The sequence below is a fragment of the Arachis ipaensis genome, chromosome B5, assembly GCF_059453495.1.
Source record: "Arachis ipaensis isolate K30076 ecotype BB chromosome B5, ASM5945349v1, whole genome shotgun sequence".
Taxonomy (NCBI): Eukaryota; Viridiplantae; Streptophyta; class Magnoliopsida; order Fabales; family Fabaceae; genus Arachis; species Arachis ipaensis.
The window spans coordinates 29,921,079-29,939,688 of record NC_142440.1 but is presented as its reverse complement, the minus strand read 5'-3'; the positions used below and the strand labels follow the sequence as shown (position 1 = coordinate 29,939,688).

The following is an 18,610-nucleotide window of genomic DNA, read 5'->3' as shown; positions in this document are numbered from 1 at the left end:
GAAGCCCAACCTATCACACTCTTATAAATACCCCTTCTTTCTACCTTTCATACACACACCATTCATACACTAAAGCCCCACTTGGCCGAATCCTCCTCTATTCTTTCTCTACTATTTCTCTTCTTCTTCTACTCTTTTCTTCCTATTTTGCTCGAGGACGAGCAAAGCTTTTAAGTTTGGTGTTAGAAAAGCCTTGCTTTTTACTTTCCATTCACACCTATGGCACCCAAAGTTGGAGAATCCTCTAGAAAGAGGAAAGGGAAAGCAGTTGCTTCCACCTCCGAATCTTGGGAGATGGAGAGATTCATCACCAAAGTCCACCAAGACCACTTCTATGAAGTAGTGGCACAAAAGAGGGTAATTCCTGAAGTTCCCTTTAGGCTAAAAAAAGAATGAGTATCTGGAGATCCGAAGAGAAATCCGGTGGAGAGATTCGGAAGTCTTAACCAATCTTATCTCGAAAATTGGGATCTTGATGGTGCAGGAGTTCTATACTAATGCATGGGTTACAAAAAATCATAACACTAGTGTGAACCCACATTCCAAGAATTGGTGCACCATGGTCCGAGGGCGACCCTTGGATTTCATCCTAGAATGTGTAAGGTTGGCACTCCATTTGCCAGTTATGCAAAGAGACCCACATCCTTACACTAGAAGGGTCAATTTTGATTAAAGGTTGGACCAAGTCCTTTCAGACATTTGTGTGGAAAGAGTTCAGTGGAAGAGGGATACTCAAGGAAAGCCTATCCAACTGAGAAGGCTTGACCTCAAGCCCGTAGCTAGAGGGTGGTTGGAATTCATCCAACGCTCTATCATTCCTACTAGCAATCAGTCAGAAGTGACCATTAACAGAGCCATCATGATTTATTGCATCATGATTGGAGTGAGGTGAAGGTACATGAGGTAATACCTCAAGAATTGTATAAGATAGCTGAAAAGTCTTTTACCTTAGCAATGTTGACTTTTTCCCACCTTATATGTCACTTATGAAATTCAGCTGGAATTGTCATAGAAGGAGACATTCCCATTGAGGAAGACAAGCTCATCACTAAAAGAAGGATGAAGCAAACTAGAGAGCCCACACATGCACCTCAACAAGAGCATGTGGAGATGCCTCAACAAGAAATCCTTGAGATGCCTCGAGTGATGCATTTTCCTTCCCAAGACTACTGGGACCAATTGTATACTTTTCTAGGAGAATTAAGCTCCAACATGGACCAACTAAGGATGGGACATCAAGAACACTATACCATTCTCCATGAAATAAGAGAAGATCAAAGAGTCATGAGGGAAGAACAAAGAGTCATGCGGGAAGAACAACAGAGGCGGGGGCGTGACATAGAAGAAATCAAGCACTCCATTGGATCCTCCAGAAGGAGTAGTAGCCGCCATCACTAAGGTGGATTCGTTCCTTTAATCCTCTGTTGCCTATGTTATTTTTCTGTTTTTCATGTATTTTGTTTTATTGTCTGTTTTTAGTGCATAATCATCTTTATGTCTTAAAGCTATGAATTATTTCATGCATCTGTCACCTTGCTTAAAAGAAAAATTTATTTGAAAAAGAAAAGTAAGATGCATGAATTTCGAGTTATATATTAAGAATACTTCAATTATTTGATGTGGTGGCATTGCTTTTGCTTTCTGAATGCATGAATCAACAGTGCATATTTGATGTTGGAGTTAAGAATGTTGACTTTTGAAAGAATGATGAAAAAGGAGAAGTATTATTGGTATCTGAAAAATCCAAAAATTGATTCTTGAAGAAAGAAAAAGCAGCAAAAAGAAAAAAAAAGAAAAAAATGTGCATGCGAAAAAAAAAAAGAGAAAAAGCCAGTAGCTCTTTAAACTAAAAGGCAAGAGCAAGGATCCAAGGCTTTGAGCATCAATGGTTAGGAGGGCCTAAAAGAAATAAAATCTTAGCCTAAAAGTTCAAATGAACTCCTGCCCTAACTATATGCTTGTGGTATGAAGGTGTCAAGTGAAAAGCTTGAGACTGAGCAGTTAAAGTCGTGATCCAAAGCAAAAGAGTGTGCTTAAAAACTCTGGACACCACTGGTTGGGGATTCTAGCAAAGATGAATAACAATCCGAAAGGATTCACCCAGTTAGTTAAGTGTCTGTAGCGTTTATGTATCCGGTGGTAATACGGGAAAACAAAGCGCTTAGGGTCACGGCCAAGACTCTAAATAAGCTGTATTCAAGAATCAAAAAGAACTTGACTAGAAGAATCAATAATATCATCTGGATTCTAAGTTCCTAAAGATGCCAATCATTCTGAGCTTTAATTGAAAGTGAGATGCCAAAACTATTCAGAAGCAAAAAGCTACTAGTCCTGCTCATCTAATTGAAACTGAGCTTCAATGAGAACTCAGAGATTTATTGTATCCTTCTCTTCTTTTTATCCTACTGTGTTTTTGGTTGCTTGGGGACAAGCAACAGTTTAAGTTTGGTGTTCTGATGAGCGGATATTTTATACGCTTTTTGGCATCATTTTCATCTAGTTTTTATTATGTTTTGTTTAAGTTTTATTATACTTTCATAGGTTTTAGTGAAAAATTTACATTTTTGGGATTCTACTTCGATTTGTTGCATTTCATGTGATTTCAGGTATTTTCTGACTGAAATTAAGGAGTTTTGGCAAAGTCTGATTCAGAGACACAGAAAGGACTACAGATGCTGTCAGGATCTGACCTCTGTGCACTTGAAAGAGCATTTCTGGAGCTACAGAAGTCAAAATGGCGCGCTCTCAATGACTCTGGAAAGCTAACATCCAGGACTTTCCAGAAATATATAATATTTTATACTTTTTTTCGGAAATGAAGGCCCAAAACTGGCGTTCAACTCCAGCCACCTACCCTATTCCTGGCGTTGAACGCCCAAAAGGGAGCAACTGGCGTCCATCCCCAAAAGGGAAGCCCATCACTGGCGTTCAATGCCCATAAGGGAGCAAGCTTGTGGGAGACACCCTTAGCTCAGCCCAAACACTCACAAAGTGGGCCCCAGAAGTGAATTTTCGCACTACAAGACCACTCTATCACATTTCTGTAATCTTTAGTTATTAGAGTAGTATATATAGAACAAAGATCACCCTTGTTAGAGATCTTTGCCCATTCGAACCTTTCATTGTATTTTCTATACAGTATGAGTCACTAATCTCCTAAGGTTAAGGTTAGGAGCTCTGCTGAGTTTGATGGATTAATAATATTATTGTTCTATTTCACTACAATTCTGATTCTATTCTCTTATGCATTCTCGTTCTTTATCTCATGAATTGAGGGTGACATGTGACAATCACCTTTGTTCTACATGGGTTTCGTGCGATTTCTGACCCGGATAGCGTTGAACCAAAGCTAGAGATTGCATTGCGGATTCCAATAGAGCATCTGAGCAACTTTGGATAACGTGACATGAAATCCCGTTGACTATGGGTGTGCGAGGTCTCTGTGGCGTTAAGGCTAGAGTCAAAGAAGCAGCACTTTTTGATCCGGAAGATCTGCCTCATCTGTGGCACCTTGAGTAGGATCGTGAAGGGGAGTGAACCGCTTAGAGCTTGATTTTCTGCTACATTGAGAAACCTAGAGGTGGCTTGATGAGAGGACATGAGTCACTTCAACATGGTGGATTGCTACAGTAGAAGAGGTTAACTTGATGAGAGGACATGAGTTAATCACATACGGCAGCCGTTGAATGAATCAAAAGGCTATTGAAGTAGACAGTGAGAACGATTAATTCGGAAAGACAAAGCATCTCTGAAGCCTTAACTAATTATCCATTACTATTTTCTCAATCAATCTGTTATTTCTAACTTTCTTTATTCTGTTTTTATGCGTTCTTCGTGACAAACTATATTTTTTATCTGCCTAACTAAGATCTGCAAGGTATCCACTACTTGCTAAAACCAACAATCTCTGTGGGATCGACCCAACCCTTACTCACCTGAGGTATTTCTTGGACGACCCAGTATACTTGCCGGTGTATCTGTGCAAAATGTGCGGAGCCAGTTTCGTGTACCAGCATTAAAGTGGTCACACGCTTCACAAAATTGGCGTCTTTAATGCCACCTTTAGAACCAAAACTAGAGCTTCCAATGACCCAGGCTTTGAAGGCGTTATTTTGCACTAACGCCTCACAAAGTTGGCGTGTTTAACGCCACAGTTTGAACTAAAATTGGAGCTTCCAATGAGCAAACCATCGAAGGTGTTATTTAGCTTACACACTTTATATTTGTGGCGTGTTTAACGCCACCCTTTGTACCATAATTTCTAGCTTCCAATGCACTAATTATCAAAGGCGTTAGTTAGCTTACACGTCTTGTATTTGTGGCATGTTTAACGCCACCTTTTGAAGCAAAAATCAAAGTCCCAAGTAACCAACTATCGAAGGCATTAAAGTAGTCTAACTCATAAAAAAAATGGTGTGTTTAACGCCACACTTGGGACCAAAATTGGAGCTTCTCAATGAACCATATTGTTGAGGGTGTTAACAAGCTTACACGCTTTGTAAGTCTTGGCGTATCTAACGCCCATTTTAAAGCAAAAATCAATCTCCCAATGAACTATTTTGTTGAGGGCATTATTGAGCTTACACGCCTTGTCATCTTGGCGTATTTAACGCCACATTTCTTGCCAAATTGGTGCACCCAGGAGTGGAGTTGAGTCGAAGGAGTTACTTTGCTCATCCTCTTCACAATCTTAGCGTGTTTAACACCACATTTCTTGCAAAACCTAAGCTCCCAGGGAAGGCAATCATAGAAGGTGTTATTAGGCACACACGCCTTGCTTTCTTGGCGTGTTTAACGCCATCCTTTGACACAAGAATTGCAAGCTCTAGGGTTGTGCATTGTTGATGGAGTGTTTGTGTATGCATGCTTCATATTGGCTCATCCTTGTTCTTTGGTGGCTTGTGTTCTTACTTAACACTTTTCTGCAAAGATCATTAAACCAAAGTGCTCAGAGCTATGTTCAAATAATCATGAAACACTCCAAAATCAACTAATGTTTAATGATTCTTTGCATGCAATGACAAATGAGAATTATCTACAAAAACACTTCATTAATGAGCAAGATTCATGATTATTCTATGAAAAATAACTAAAATAAACAACTATGATGCTCATGCATCAGTCGACAGATGCTCAAAAGAGACCCACACAAGTTTTCATGAGTCTTACCTTTATTCTAATAAAGTATATATATATAGTTTAATAACTAAAACTTGACCATCGTTTGTTTAGCATCTCTTCGAAGAGGAGTTAGCGAACGCCCTCAAGGAACATCAATCACATATTGATGAGGGCAGTCTAGAGTCGTCCCTCGGATTTCAGAGGATGAAATTGTCCTAGACAGTCGGCGGTCACAAGAGGGGAGAGTAAAGGGGATCAGACATATCTCTACCATATATACAGTTCTTGGATGCTGATGACTTCTCAACTGGAAATCGATCGATGGGAACGGATATCAGGGAGTAGGTTACCTTGCTCAACCAGGAGTTGACACAGTAGATGGAATAATGTTTATTGGGAGCTACAGACTCGTTACCAGCAAGAGCAGAAAAAGAGGGAGCAGCATCATCAAAGACAGGAGGGAGAGATTGCCTGCATCACTGCACATTTCAACGGGATGATCCCCTAGTTGAACTAGATGTTCACCTTTTACATGCATCAAATGAAGAGTGGCTCTTCCAACAATACATCGGACTTGCCTCCTCCTCCTCCACCTCTTCCACATTCTGTGCATCTTTCGCTACGACCACCACTTACTAGCAAATGCCTTGTGACCGAGAGGACCAAGATGTTCATTATTGTGATGATAATAGTCTAGATGATGATTATAAGTGTAGTTCGTATGTAGTACTTATTTGTATTATTTATCACTGATTTGTGTATGAATAATATACTTTATTACTTAAAAAGTTATGACTAATGTACTATTTATTATTTATATTAAAAATTTGTTTAAATGTGTTTTATTAATATTTTATTAAACAATATAACAGGTACTAAAAGATATAGTTAATATAAAAAATAGATGTAATTAAAATTAGAAAAATTAATTTTAAAAAATTAATTTTATCGACGGTTAGATCGTCGATATAAAACTAATTATTAAAAAAATTAATTTTTAATATTATCAACGGCTTTAATATTGATAAATAACTAAATATAAATATTATTTTTAATAAAAAATAAATTTTTTATTGCTCGGCTTCTGCGCCGATAAATATAATCTTTTTAAATTTTTTTAGCAATGTATTTATTATTCACTATGTAGGTGTTGTTATAATTACACTAATATTACAGCTTTAGACTTGCATTTTTTAATGGCCTTATCCACATATTTTTATGGACAGTTCAACCGTAAAAAAAAAAAAAAAAAAAAAAAACGTCGAAGCTGTTGATGAGGCCATTAATAAAACCGAATTATCTTGTAGTGATGGTTTTCCTCACGACATCGTTTTTTTTTTTTTTTTTTTTTTGATGTGAATGTTTTTAGTCATTTTAAAAAGTTAAATTGAGATGTGAATAAGATTTTAGAAATTTTACTGCACGATGTTGTTGGTAAGAATTTGAGGTTTTAGGAAGATTATTTGTCTTTTGTTAAATTTTCCTATAATAAAATTGTATATTCTTTCATAGGATTTTTTTCTTTAAAACTTGTGTATAGTTTTAATTTTTTTAATTATTTTGGATCTAATACTTTTGTTACTAAGTAATCTTGTTAGTGCAAATGCCGAAGGAAAAAGTATAAAAGTTAAAGAAATGCACTTATAATGAGATGCGATTTGATTGAAAAGAAAAATAGATTGGTTACCTTGGTAATTCGGTATGCATTCATTTACGAAAAGAGAGATTTTCTCATCAAAGAAAAATCTAAACTTGACCACAGGAAAGATGCCCCATTCCAAAACATTTCTCACCTTTCCCCTTTTGCTATGGTTACAAATTAAAGAATGAATTTTTCCGAAGAGGGAAGGTATAAATAATACAAGCTTGGCAGTGTAAGATAAGAACTTTAGCGAGCTGGTGGGGCCTATCATCACAACAACAGCAGCTACGAGGGCTAAATAAGGTTTTGGAGAATTTGAATTTTTTAAATTTTAAATTTTATTTTAAAAAATAAAATATAATTTATTATTATTTATTTTATAAGTAGAATTAAAAAATATATAAAAAAATATTTAATAATAAAATTTTATTTTATTTTTTAAAATAAAAATTTAAAATTTAAAAGATCTAAATTCGATTATGAATACTTATATGATCTCCTTGTCAAAGAGATACATAAAAATTTGGCCGAAACACAATAGTAATTATGGGCAGCCCAACGTGTTATTTATGACATGTTGGCATTAAAGCTTGTACGAGTTTTTCTCGGACCCAGTTTGTTTGTGGTTATTTTTTGGGTCTTGAATATTTTAGTTTTATTTCAATATGTTCAAAAACTTATCCAAAACCTTTTAATATTTCAAACCCAATTGTAATTGAGCCTTTAATTTCCATAGTAGAGAGTCGAATAACCAAATTATAATGACCAAAAAAAAGAAAAACTAAATTGATTGTATTTAAATTTCTAAACTTACCTGACCCAAAAAAAATTTCTAAACTTAGCAACTTGTTTTTTCCCTCCACTATTTTGAGAAATCAAAATTTAGTTATTTTCAAGAAGCTGTGGTGTGTACAAGTGATATTAAGCAAGTCTTTTATTTATTATATCAAAAAATTAAATAATAAATAAAATGATTTTCTTTCGTTTAATTTTAATTTATCTATTTTGTTTTGTACGTATCTTAATCTTTATTAGTTTGATACCAATATATGTAATCAAGAAGACTTCACAATTCAAGACAAAGAAAAAATTCTCTCTCTCTCTCTCTCTCTCTCTCTCTCTCTCTCTCTCTCTCTCTCTCTCTCTCTCTCTATATATATATATATAAGTATTTTGACTTTTAAACAAGATGCGTTGAAATGTATGTATATTTTGTTATGAAATGTTTGTACATAGACAAAGTAATAAATACGTGTTTTAAATTTTTAATTTCAAATAATTTTGTATTTATATAGTGTATGTATGTATAAAATTGGTAATATAGGGCTGGCTATAGGCAGTTGTGTCCTCCAGGAGATAATGGTGGCCCTTTAAAATCCCTGCTATATGTAACTAAAAATAAAATAGAATGCAAGCTATGACGTTATATACAGTGACCGGACCCATAAAACTTTGTTAGTGGGGCAAAACATATATATAGCATAACAATAATTTTTTTTAACAGTAAAATATATTTTTTGTTTTTAATATTTGTAATTTTTTAAAAGATATTATAATATTTAATTTTATTTAATTTTGTCCTAATATTTTTAATTTATGTTAAAAATATCTTTAAACATTAACTCTATTTAAAATTTTAAAGACAAAATTAAAAAATATTGAAAGACTAAAAATAACTTTGACACAAATAAATAATGTTAGAAATAAAATTGAATGCAATTAAATATTATTAGGGACAAAAAATACTTTACTTCCTAATTATATTTTTTATTGTAGAATATGACCCATCTTTAAATTATCTAACTAACAAATTAAAATACTAAAATAATAATTTAAATAATAACATATAATTTAGACTTCTATTATTTTAAATTTTATATTTTTAAAAAAGTTAGATATTTTTCATTGTCAATACATATATTTTAATAATAAAATAAATTTAATAAAATAATTTTATTTAATTTAAGATTAATTTAACACAATAATTTTATCTATTGATAAAATCAAATTTGATAAGATAAATTTTATATAATTTAATGTAATAGTATCAAATTTAACAATTTAGCGGGACAAAAAAAAATGTTGTTATATACTACTAAAAAATTTTTTAAATTGTAGTGGGGGCACTTGCCCCCACATACCTCTAAGTGAATCCATCCCTTGTTATATATGCATACTTACATACAATCAGTAACATTGGATGCATTTATTTTATTTTTCATCCAATTCCCTCTTGCCTGAGAGGAAGTAAGTCTGATAGAAACATAGAATCATTTGTATACCTCTTTTTTACCGTTTAAATTTGTAGAACAACTGAATTGACACAAAATAATTATTCTTTGGACGGAGATAGTACACACAATAAGGAGAAATTTTTACTGTTATTATTTGAGGAAAGCAGAGAGCAGAGAACTTTTTAGTACCTGAAAATTAAACTTGACTCTCATTTGAGCATTTTCAATAGTAATTAACTGCGGTGTTTTCTCAAACACCTTATAGACTCCTTATCAGGGGAGGTAGCTAATCTCAATTCAAGATCAATGTCGTCATCATCATTAACTCTTCCTACAGAGGGAGAGTTACTGCGGCGGTGCATTCCCGCCGGTGATGCCTCCACCGCAGGTAACAATAGCTTTTCCGGCGGTGGCAATACAGCGTCACCAAAAGCAGCGATTATTATTGGTTTGTATTGGTACGGTAGTAGATTATGCATAGCGATAATTTGCCTCTCTCTTCTATGGGCATTCTGGTGTCCTCCAAGTGCTTGAAAGTTCTGGAATCTTCGATCACAGTATGAACAGACTATACAGTTATTATTAGTGCTGCTAGTGGTATTTTCCAAAGGAAAACCTAATAGCTTCAGCTCTGATGATGCTGGCTTTTCTGAAGAAGACGATGAGTAATTCATCATATTATCTGATTTTTTTCATCAGTTGTTCAAAACCTCAAAATTTGATTTCTTGCAGTGCATGTTTGATTAATTATCTACTATATATATAATGACATCGTAGAGAAGGAAGAGGGAAGATAGTGCTAGGGTTTTTACTTTTGACATGAATCATGTACGGCCCAAAACGTAAATGTATATCTTTAATTTTTCAATTTGATAGAAATTTACTCAATTTCACGTAAAGTTGATAATTTGAACTGTTACATAAAAATTTAGTCAAATTATTTAAATCATTTAGACTCTCAACTATCAACTTTACATAAAATTAACTGCATCTAAGTTTTCACCTTTTAATTATGCATGTTGTGTCCACAACCAATTGGATATTAAATTAGTTATTTATGTAGAATAGATACTAAAATATAAAATATATTATAAATAAATTAAATAAATATATAATAACTAATTTAACAATTTATTTTTTATTTATATATATAATAATTTTGTTAATCTTTTTTATTTAAAAAAAAGTTAAAATGACATTTTTTTATGAAAATATAATTAATATAAGTTTAAATAGAAAATAACTTTTAAGGTTTGTCACCCTTTTTATTAGTCTTATAATTAATTTTTTTTTTAAATCAACAAGAATCAAATTTTAGATTTATAAGTCATAAAAAATCTAAACGTAGTTATTACGTACTACAAGTAGGGATGAAAATACTAAAAAAATGATTAAGTATATTTTTTATTTTTAATATTTTTATTTATTTTAAAAATAAATTTTAACATTTAATTTTATTCAAATTTTTTGTTTATAATATTTTCGATATATTTAATTTTCGATTTGTATCAATACTATTCTTGAATATTTATAATTTTATTTCTAATATTTTAAATGAAGTTAACGTTCATGAATAATTTTAACACAAATCAAAATATTAAAAATATTTTTAAAAATAATCCCAACGTTATAAAAAAAAATTAGAAGACCACCAAAATTTATTATTTTTTACTAATAATTTTAATCATTATAGTCTAACCATTTAACAATATATTTTTAACCTATATTTTTAAGCATTATTAACTGATTATTAACAAAAATAATAAATTTTACTACCTCTCTAATATTTTTCAAAATATATATATATTTTTTCCCGTTAAGAAAAAAACAAAACAAAATGTGTAAAACATTCTCCCACTTCCACGAAGTTATTGCAATCAGATATGTGATGAAATTAAGGGTGCCTAGTGTTGATGAGGGGTCCATTGTTCATATAATCGACACATCAACCTAACCTAAGTCTAATAATGCTATGCTCCTCAATCATCAAAGACTTTACTAGGCGTCTAAATAAAGCTGTCCATTTTGTTATCATTATGATTATGATAGCTAATATGTCGCATAAGCATACAACAATTGTGTTATCATTTTCTAACAAGCAGTTCCATCCATCTTCTCAAATCTCAACACGCTTTCTCTTTCCCCTCAATTATTTCTAATATAATAGAAAACAATTCAACCGGCTTCGAAGTCGTGACTATCCTTTTAAGTTTTACGTAAACTTTTTCGCTATTATAAACTGAAACTTGAAAACTAGAAATCAGTCTCTCAACATTATTCGAATATTATTATCTCCACCACCTTTAATTTTTCTTTTTTTCCAGTTGATATAAACTACGTACTGAAAGACTATTTAAATGGCTTGAATACCGTAGAGAAAAAACTATCCTAGTTAAATGAATCATTTTTCTCTTCTGTTTTTGATCTTCTCTACTCGTAAATGAACTTCAATTTTCTGTTCGTTGAGCTTCAATCCTCTGCTCCTCTTTTTGTTGAGCTTCGATCTTCTGCTAATTGAGCTTCGATCCTCTACTCCTCTTCTCGCTGAACTTCGATTATCTCTGCTCGTGTTTATTATCGCCGGTCACTGTTCGATTATTACTGCTCGCATTTTTTGTAAGATTTTTGTTTTTGGCATTCTTCTGCAAGTACTGATGATTTTACCCAATAACGGACTCAGAAAATTTATGTTGAAGGGGCCAAAATAATACATATTATTATAAAAAAAATATTAATTTAAATTTAATAAAATAAAAGTGCACATTAATTATTCGAATACAAAAAAATAAAAAATTATATTAGCCGCTAACTTTTTTTCTTCAAATCTTGAAGCTACTTCTCTTCTTGTTTTCATATTTTGAAAATGTTAAATAATTATTTCATTATCAACTTGATTGAATGTCTCTCTCTATATATGTAATCAAATAATCATTACTATTTTAAAATATTTTTTATTACTATTTATGAAAACAAAAAATATATATTCTAAATTAATAAATTGATCAATTGACTTTAGAATTTTATGTGCAATATAATTATATATAATAAAATAGAACGAAAGATAAAAAAGTAAATAATAAGGATTACTAAATTGAGAATAAAATAAAATATATAAATTCATGAAGAGAATAAAAAATTAGATTAATACCTAAACTATAATTGCTTGAATTAAAATTTGTAATTGAAAATATCAAAAAGAGAAACAATGAAATTGAAAGATACATAGAGTCATAAAGAGGTATATAAAAAATAGAGGATTTAAAATTTACCTTTTGATGAAGAGAAAATAACCACTAAACAAAGAATAGAAAAAAAAAAGTTGAAAATATGAAACTGAGAAAAGGGTTTAAGAAAAAAAGAGAAGTGGTGACGACTGGAATTTGAGAATAGGAGAAGATTAAATTTGATTAGGTTAACTAATAATCAAAATGATAAAAAGATAAAGTAGATTTGGGATTTTAAATAATGGGCTTAGTTTATTTGTAGTGGGGTCATTTAAAATTTAAAATGAAAACATATTATATATGTATTTTTAAAAAAAAAACATTAAAATGAAAGTGGGGCAAGTGCCCCCTCCTTCCCTATGTAGGTCCGTCCCTGATTCTATCGTTCTTTCTCTATTCTATTTTAGCACCTTTTTCTGTTTTGAATCCTAATTTTTGTTTAAACTTGTTGCTGCGTGCATTAATTTTAAACTTGTTCTGCTCTACTCGCACTGCTCCAAAAGTCGGTCAAATCATCACGAACCTAACAGAAACTCTATAATAGCTGGCAGTAGAGGCTGTAAATCGCTTCCGTCACCGTCATCGTTGTATAGCTCGAAGGCACCACCAGCTTCACAATCGGCATCATTGCTAAGGCCACAGAATTGCGAAAATCTTGGCAACTGGAATGGGAGACGTCGGACAAGGGGCTGAAAAGGTGGTTCGGAAACGACAAAAATCGTGTTCCTCTCTTTTTGCGTTCATCTGTACTGCCATCACAGTCGGTATGATGCTGCCTCTTTCCTTTGCCTTTTTTGTTTTAGTGTTTTTGGTGATTTGATCCCTAATTCTAATACTAGTGATACTGTTGTTGTTGCTATTTGCAATGATGACTCTGTCTCATCCTCAAAGCTCATGATGCTTTCTTCGTGTTTTCTTCGTGTTTTTGTAGGTACTGATGATTATGATTATATAATGGAGTAGAAGATTTTGATGACTTGTTATAGTGAGTTTGAACTTATTTGAGAAAAATAATGGAAGGACCACTTCCAATTTTCTTATCGATCTTATATTTTTGTATTTTCTTTCACAAGTCTTTACTCTTCGTACAAGCCTTTCTTCCATCTTCATCTCTCTGACCTTCTCTATTTTGCTATACATAAAATTTATAGACAACGGTAGTTATGAAATTCATGCTGGTCTATTTGTAGAAGAACAAAAATGGTAGCAGAAGAGATGTGTTTCTTCAACAAGGTGTGTGCTTCTATGCAGTCTTCACTACTAATGAAATTTGTTTTATTTTGTTCTATCACTAACAATGTGCTTCTTGTTTTAGTAATTACTATTATTTATTAGTTATCATAATTGTCATTAATGCTATTTATTTATTTTGAAATGTTTCAACTTTCAAGCATAGTGGTAGTGACTAAATCCCGGCAAAGGAAAAAATAAAAGATGAAAGTTTTGAACTTCACAACTAGAAAATGGCTTAATACAGACAGATTTACAGACAGATTTGGTTTATATTACAGACGAATTTTTGGTTATCGACGAAATTACCGACGGATTTTGTCCCTCTGTAAAAGCCTCGTCGAAAATTATTTACCGACAAATTCTTTTCCGTCGGAAAATTACCGACGGATTTTTACCAGTTACCGACGGATTTTTCCTCTGTAAATTCTCCATCCATTTCCCGAAGCCGACGAACTTTTCGACGGATTTTCTGTCTGTAATTACAGACGGATTTTCTGACAGATTTTTCGTCGGTAATTGGAACCTTGGAAAACCATTCCAAACTTTAAATACAGACAGAAAATTCGTCTGTAAATCTGTCGGTAAAGTAAAATATTTTTTTTTATTTTTCCATTGCAAAATAAATTTATTTTCATACAAAATAAATATAAATTTAATAAATACAAATTTTTATCTAATTTGTATTCGAATATTTATAATATTTCAAAAAATAAACAAATTCATCGTATTATCAAACTAAAAGAAAATATTATAAACAAACAAGTCAATATAATTCAAAATATAAACAATATGTATTGATACATCAACTATAATAATAAATAACAACCATACATCAACAAAGTTTATTGAGTAAATTAAAAGTCGTTAATGGGTATCCAAAGGGCTCTAAATAATTTTTCTCATATTAGTAAATTAAAAGATCTATGCTGCAAGCAACTCCTATTCAATTTCCTAACTCATTTGAACAATTTTCGCTGCTCTAATAATTAACTTGTAATAGAGGATTCATTAGATGAAGTTGGTGAAGGAGATCCTGTGTTAATTCCACTTATCTCATCTGTAAAATTCACTTCACTTGCTCTTTCTGCTGCTACTGCTTCTTCTTCATCATCCCAGCATTCCTCACAACTTTCTGGACTATGCTACATGAACCTGTTACAGCTCACCTTCATACTCACCATCAAACTTTTATGTTATTAAGACATCTGAGACCACTTTTTATCTTTAGAATTTGATGATAAGCTTAAATGCTTCATAATGGATATAACCTTTTATATTACATATAGTTCTGAAAAATATGGAAATTAAATAATGCTATATATGTCAGAGATTTTTTATATGTATGTATAACTGTGTCTATATAATCTTCTATGATATATATCTATATGAATGAAACACCAAGGTTAATAAGCACTAGAAAAATATTAGTAATTATTTGTATCTGTAAGCTAATCATACAAGGAATAAATATTAAGAGGTCCTTTGGAGTTTAATTTATGTGGAACTGATCATAATAGATTTCATGACATGTACCAAAGTTCACTCAGCTATATATCAGCAATGGTAGGTGGAAACAAAGTAACAAACCCAATATAGAAACCAAATTCAATGCAAGTCACTTCATTCTTGCTTCCATCAAACATCTTCATCTTCAACTTAAGTTCAAAAAACCATTTTATTATTTTTACCCTTTCAAACCATCTTCAATCTAAATCCAAAAACCATTTATTTCAGAAAAAAAATAAATAAATAAATCTTATCCCAGTACTATTACAATTTTCTAAGTTCTTCCAAAAAAATCATTGCTTTGTCTAGTGTTTGACAAAAATTAAAACTGTGAATCCATTCCTTTAACAGCAACTAACTGACCCTTCTATATAATTATATTATTGCAAATATTGTTTAAAATGGAGGATTGAAAATTTGTTATGTCAGTTAGTCAACCAAAATTGTACAGACATAGTTTATTAGAATGCAAAACAAATTCAATAAAAATTCCAGGAGCAAAAGCATCAACCAAATTTGGAGATGAAGCATACAGGATTTGAATATAAAAGCCACTGGAAGTATATCCTACTTCATAAAGGAGTACAAATTACCTTTGTGAAGAAGAGTCTCTCTGCACGTTGCTGAATGGTAACACCAGTCTTAAGTACTAATGCTGCAAGTGCCTAGAAAACTAGAAAAAAGGACACATGATGAGAACACTAGAAATAACTGAAACCAAAGAATGCCAATGAAAGATACTCAACATTGCCTGTCATTAAGTTCATTATATTTTAATACTAATTTCATTTTCTGACACAAAATTAATGCTCATAGATGTCATTCATTAGCATATAAAGATCAGCAACCTACTGACAATGCTAAGATAATTTAAAAAACTAATTTAACATAAGAAAGCCCAAGTCATTAGCAATGCTAATTTCAATGCAATAACATATGGGAGAATAATCTTGTTGTTACCTCGTTCTCAACAAAGGAACTCAAATCACTCTCAAGAAGATTAATTTTTTCCAGTAAATTCTCCTGTAGAAAAAGGTATGTCAGAATTAGACCTTCAGCCAACTTCCATTAAAAAAATAAGAGCATGAAATGACAAAGTTGATGGAGCAATTTGTACCACTTTAAGGCTCAAAATTTCTTTTTCACTCAGCACGCTTGGTTTCTTCCATCAATCCAACCTGAAAAGTGAAAACAATACAGGAAATGAATTATCTTAACAACTAGTTCTTAAAATTCGATGCTCGTAAGTTTTAGAAGTGAAAAATAATTCTCAAGCCATTCACCTCTTTTTGAAGTAAGGAACTCTTCTCATTCTCTAACTGTGCAATTCTCATTTCCAAACCAATTCTCAAGCCATTCACCTCTTTTCTGAGGTTATGGAAGAGACCTATAGATATAAAAAATATATATAATGTACATGAAAAATTCCAAGACAAACAACATCATTTGCTGAATGATATTCTACCTTCAAAATTTTTTATATTTACAATGACTCCTATAGTTTGTATATTATATACTCTTAAGCCAATGGTTCATTGCAGAAGATACATCCTATTTTGTATATTGAAAACTGTGATAGCTTCAAATTCGTGAAACAATGTATCTGAGATTGGTGGCCTCAAACAAAGGGCAAAAAATTGGGTGTGTTATGAGAGCCAGCCTTTTATGTTTCTAACCTCTTTGAGCTTCATCACAAGTTCTTCACGCTCAGCTTCTACCTCAGCATATTTAAGGCTCATGTGGAAGTACCGCTCTTGAATATCACTTAACTCTGCCTCTAGCATTGATTTTATACGTTCAAATTTTTCTTTTGTCACAAGTTCTCCTTCCCCCATTGATTTTATTGAACCATTTGCATGGCCTTGGGATCTGCAAGTTCATAAATAGAAGGAAGTAGATTATATATAATATAGTATTAACCTATTAACCATAGTTATATAATATACTTATGGCGCCAGAAATTAGTTCATGTGAAAAACTATCTAAATTCAATTCTTATAAGGCACTAAAAAAATTCTTTTCCAATCAATTTTTCTATTGGAAACAACATAGAAAGGTGATAATTAATCACAGCTTATCAACTCAAGGCTCCTAGTATTTATTGACAAACTTCATGCCAAAGGCACAAACTGTTCCTCTAACCTATTAAGTTGACCTTCATGTATGTTATTCGTTTTTGTAGCTTTTGCAAGAGAACTATCAAGTGATGACTGAATCTTTGATACTGGATCTATTTCTACAGCATTAATACTTTCATCAAGAATTCCAGGTTCAGTTTCCACTTCCACCTATTAAGAGAAAGGAGATATGAAACAAAAGATCAGAAAGGCATTATTTCAGTGAAAATGCAACCACTTGATATGGCCAGCAAAATTAAAATTATGAACTATACATTGTAATATTGGACTAGGATATAGAATAGAATGAAGTAAGTATTCAAAACGTACCTCACTCTGATTTTTGCTACTATAGCGAAGGTCCAGTTGATCTTTCATGTTTTCTCTCTCATTTTTCAAAGTAGATGGTTTTTTCCTGGTACTATAGTATGGAATGGCATTCTTCACTGCAGAATTCTGTGAAATAAAAATGAAAACAAATTAATAGACATACAATGCAACAATGCCATGAGTTATTATTAGAGAAAAATAAAAAAACAAGCCATGAGCATTGCAATGTTAACCCCTCTATAAGCAAGATATAATCACAAACAGTTACAATGCATAGCCCTGAAAAGAAGAATCTAACCTGCAGTAACAGTTTCACTGCTTGAAAATCTAACCAGAGAAGATTCTAATCGCTGCACTTCCTAAAGAAAAAAATCATTCAAAATTAAATTGAAACAGGGAATGAATAAATAAATAAATACATAAGCCGTTTTGAAAGAAAAGCTAGGGTTCGAAGAGACAGACAAGTTTACAAAGTGAGAGTAAGATTGATAATGTTGTTGCTAGGGTTTGTTGGTTTGTTTAGTGTGTAATAGTTTCGATTCCTGAAGCCATACCTGAACAGCACAGGAACTATGATTTCAAATGAGAAGAATTCAAAAATTGAAAGCCATGCAAAACCATACCTGAACCGGTGGATGAAGATGACCAACGAATGGCCATTGCTGTCAGTGATGAGATCGTGGACGGAGCGATGGAGAGAGCGACGGCGGTGAAAGAAGCTCCTATGATGGAGAGAGCGTGGACGGAGAGAGGAAGAAGCTCTGAGAGGATAGGATATGAGAGGATATGAAGAAGCTCCTATGACAGAGAGTGTGGAGTGTGAGTGCATCGAGAGGATAGGATGTGAGTTAGGGTTAACTTAATATTTTTGACGGAAAATTTTAAATTACAGACGGATTTTTCCGTCTGTAATAATTTAATAAAATGAAGCGTTTTGCCCTTTTAATTACAGACGGATTTTCCGTCTGTAACCATTTCCCACGAAAAAAAAATAATTTTTCTGACGGAATTATTGACGGATTCTTTTTTCCGTCTGTAATTTATGCTAATTCATTTTTTTGGTTTTTGGACAAAAAATCCCTCTAAAATTCTGTTTGTATTTTCGTGGGATAAAATCTGTTGGAAATATCCGTCTGTAATAATTCTCTAAAAAGAATTTGTATTGGAGAGTTAACAATCCATATATAATAAGGAAAAAGTTTG

At 32.2% G+C, this 18,610-nt stretch overlaps 2 protein-coding genes across 2 annotated transcripts; both read right to left on the bottom strand.

The window, feature by feature from the left end:
* Window positions 1-9,230: 9,230 nt before the first annotated feature.
* Window positions 9,231-9,671, bottom strand: LOC107640487 (uncharacterized). The gene has a single exon (XM_016344006.1). The coding sequence runs from the start codon at window positions 9,669-9,671 to the stop codon at window positions 9,231-9,233; it is 441 nt and encodes a 146-aa protein (XP_016199492.1).
* Window positions 9,672-16,102: 6,431 nt separating this feature from the next.
* LOC107643489 (uncharacterized) lies at window positions 16,103-17,455 on the bottom strand. The gene is made up of 4 exons (XM_016347159.3): window positions 17,408-17,455; window positions 17,103-17,248; window positions 16,637-16,829; window positions 16,103-16,138 (listed from the first exon to the last, which is right to left on the bottom strand). The coding sequence occupies exons 1-4, from the start codon at window positions 17,453-17,455 to the stop codon at window positions 16,103-16,105; spliced, it is 423 nt and encodes a 140-aa protein (XP_016202645.1).
* Between the last annotated feature and the right edge of the window lie 1,155 nt (window positions 17,456-18,610).